The 1,120-nt window shown below is 49.5% G+C and overlaps 1 protein-coding gene across 1 annotated transcript; it reads left to right on the top strand.

Annotated features, from left to right (window-relative positions):
- The first annotated feature begins 68 nt into the window (after positions 1–68).
- LOC126989408 (histone H1-delta-like) lies at positions 69–844 on the top strand. Its single transcript, XM_050848003.1, has one exon. It carries the CDS (start codon positions 292–294, stop codon positions 835–837), a length of 546 nt encoding a protein of 181 aa, XP_050703960.1. The 5' UTR covers positions 69–291; the 3' UTR covers positions 838–844.
- Positions 845–1,120: the final 276 nt, after the last annotated feature.

Here is a 1,120-nt window from a genome sequence, read left to right as displayed (position 1 = left end):
TCCACAATCCTAGTCAGATGTATGTACTACTAAGATCAATAAAAATGAATTGTAATTACTCTGTCTTAAGGGCAGTATATACGAGAGAAGTGAGTTAACAAACACAAATGCTCGCGGGCGGCGCACAACTTCCAACGAAAACGAGCGGTCGTGTTCGTGCTACTACTTTCGCGTCCGCACGGAGCGGAGTTAACGGACCCATCCCGCTCGGTGGCATCACACGCTTTCGAGCAGTTGCCCACAGCTGATACTACCACTTCTCCAAGACCCTACCACACCACCACCACCACGATGGCCGACGCTGCCCCTGCCGCTACCCCCACCAAGAAGGCCACCAAGGCCAAGGCTGCCCCCAAGAAGCCAGTGCACCCCTCCTACGCCGCGATGATCGCTGACGCCATCGGGGCCCTGAAGGAGCGCTCTGGGTCATCCCGCCAGGCCATCCTCAAGTATATCGTCGCCCACAACAAGGTCGGAGACGAGAAGAAGGCTGGTGTTCGTGTCAAGCTGGCCCTGAGGAAGCAGGTCCAGACTGGTGCCCTGAAGCAGGTGAAGGGCTCCGGTGCATCTGGCTCCTTCAAGCTCGCTGAAGATGTCAAGGAAGCCAAAGCCAAACCCGCCAAGAAGAAGGTCGTGAAGAAGCCTGCTGCCAAGAAAGTCGTCAAGAAGCCTGCTGCCAAGAAAGTCGCCAAGAAGCCTGCTGCCAAGAAAGCCGCTAAGAAGCCTGCTGCTAAGAAGGCCGTAAAGAAGCCTGTTGCCAAGAAGCCCACTCCCAAGAAGGCGGTGAAGAAGCCTGCACCCAAGAAGGCGGCGAAGAAACCTGCACCCAAGAAGTAAGCTGCTGACCCCGACAAATGGTTCTGGCGTGAGGATTGCTTCTGCAAGACTTGTAATTTATACAAATTTATATTGTACCTGATCCCCGTAAATATTTTTGTACATAATATATATTTATTTTATTGATAATCATGTTTTACTCACCCTAATTCTTAAGTGCTTGGTAGAATAAAAAAGAAGTAATCTGAATTGATTGCGGGTGGAAGCGGTTGAATATTTCATAAATAAATGTTTATTTACTGTAGAAAAAGTAGAAAAAGTTAAAGTTTGTGCTTTAAAGATA

This window comes from Eriocheir sinensis, unplaced genomic scaffold, assembly GCF_024679095.1.
Source record: "Eriocheir sinensis breed Jianghai 21 unplaced genomic scaffold, ASM2467909v1 Scaffold1157, whole genome shotgun sequence".
In the NCBI taxonomy this organism is placed as follows: Eukaryota; Metazoa; Arthropoda; class Malacostraca; order Decapoda; family Varunidae; genus Eriocheir; species Eriocheir sinensis.
Note: the sequence above shows the minus strand (reverse complement) of the source record. Positions and strands in the feature narration are given on the sequence as shown.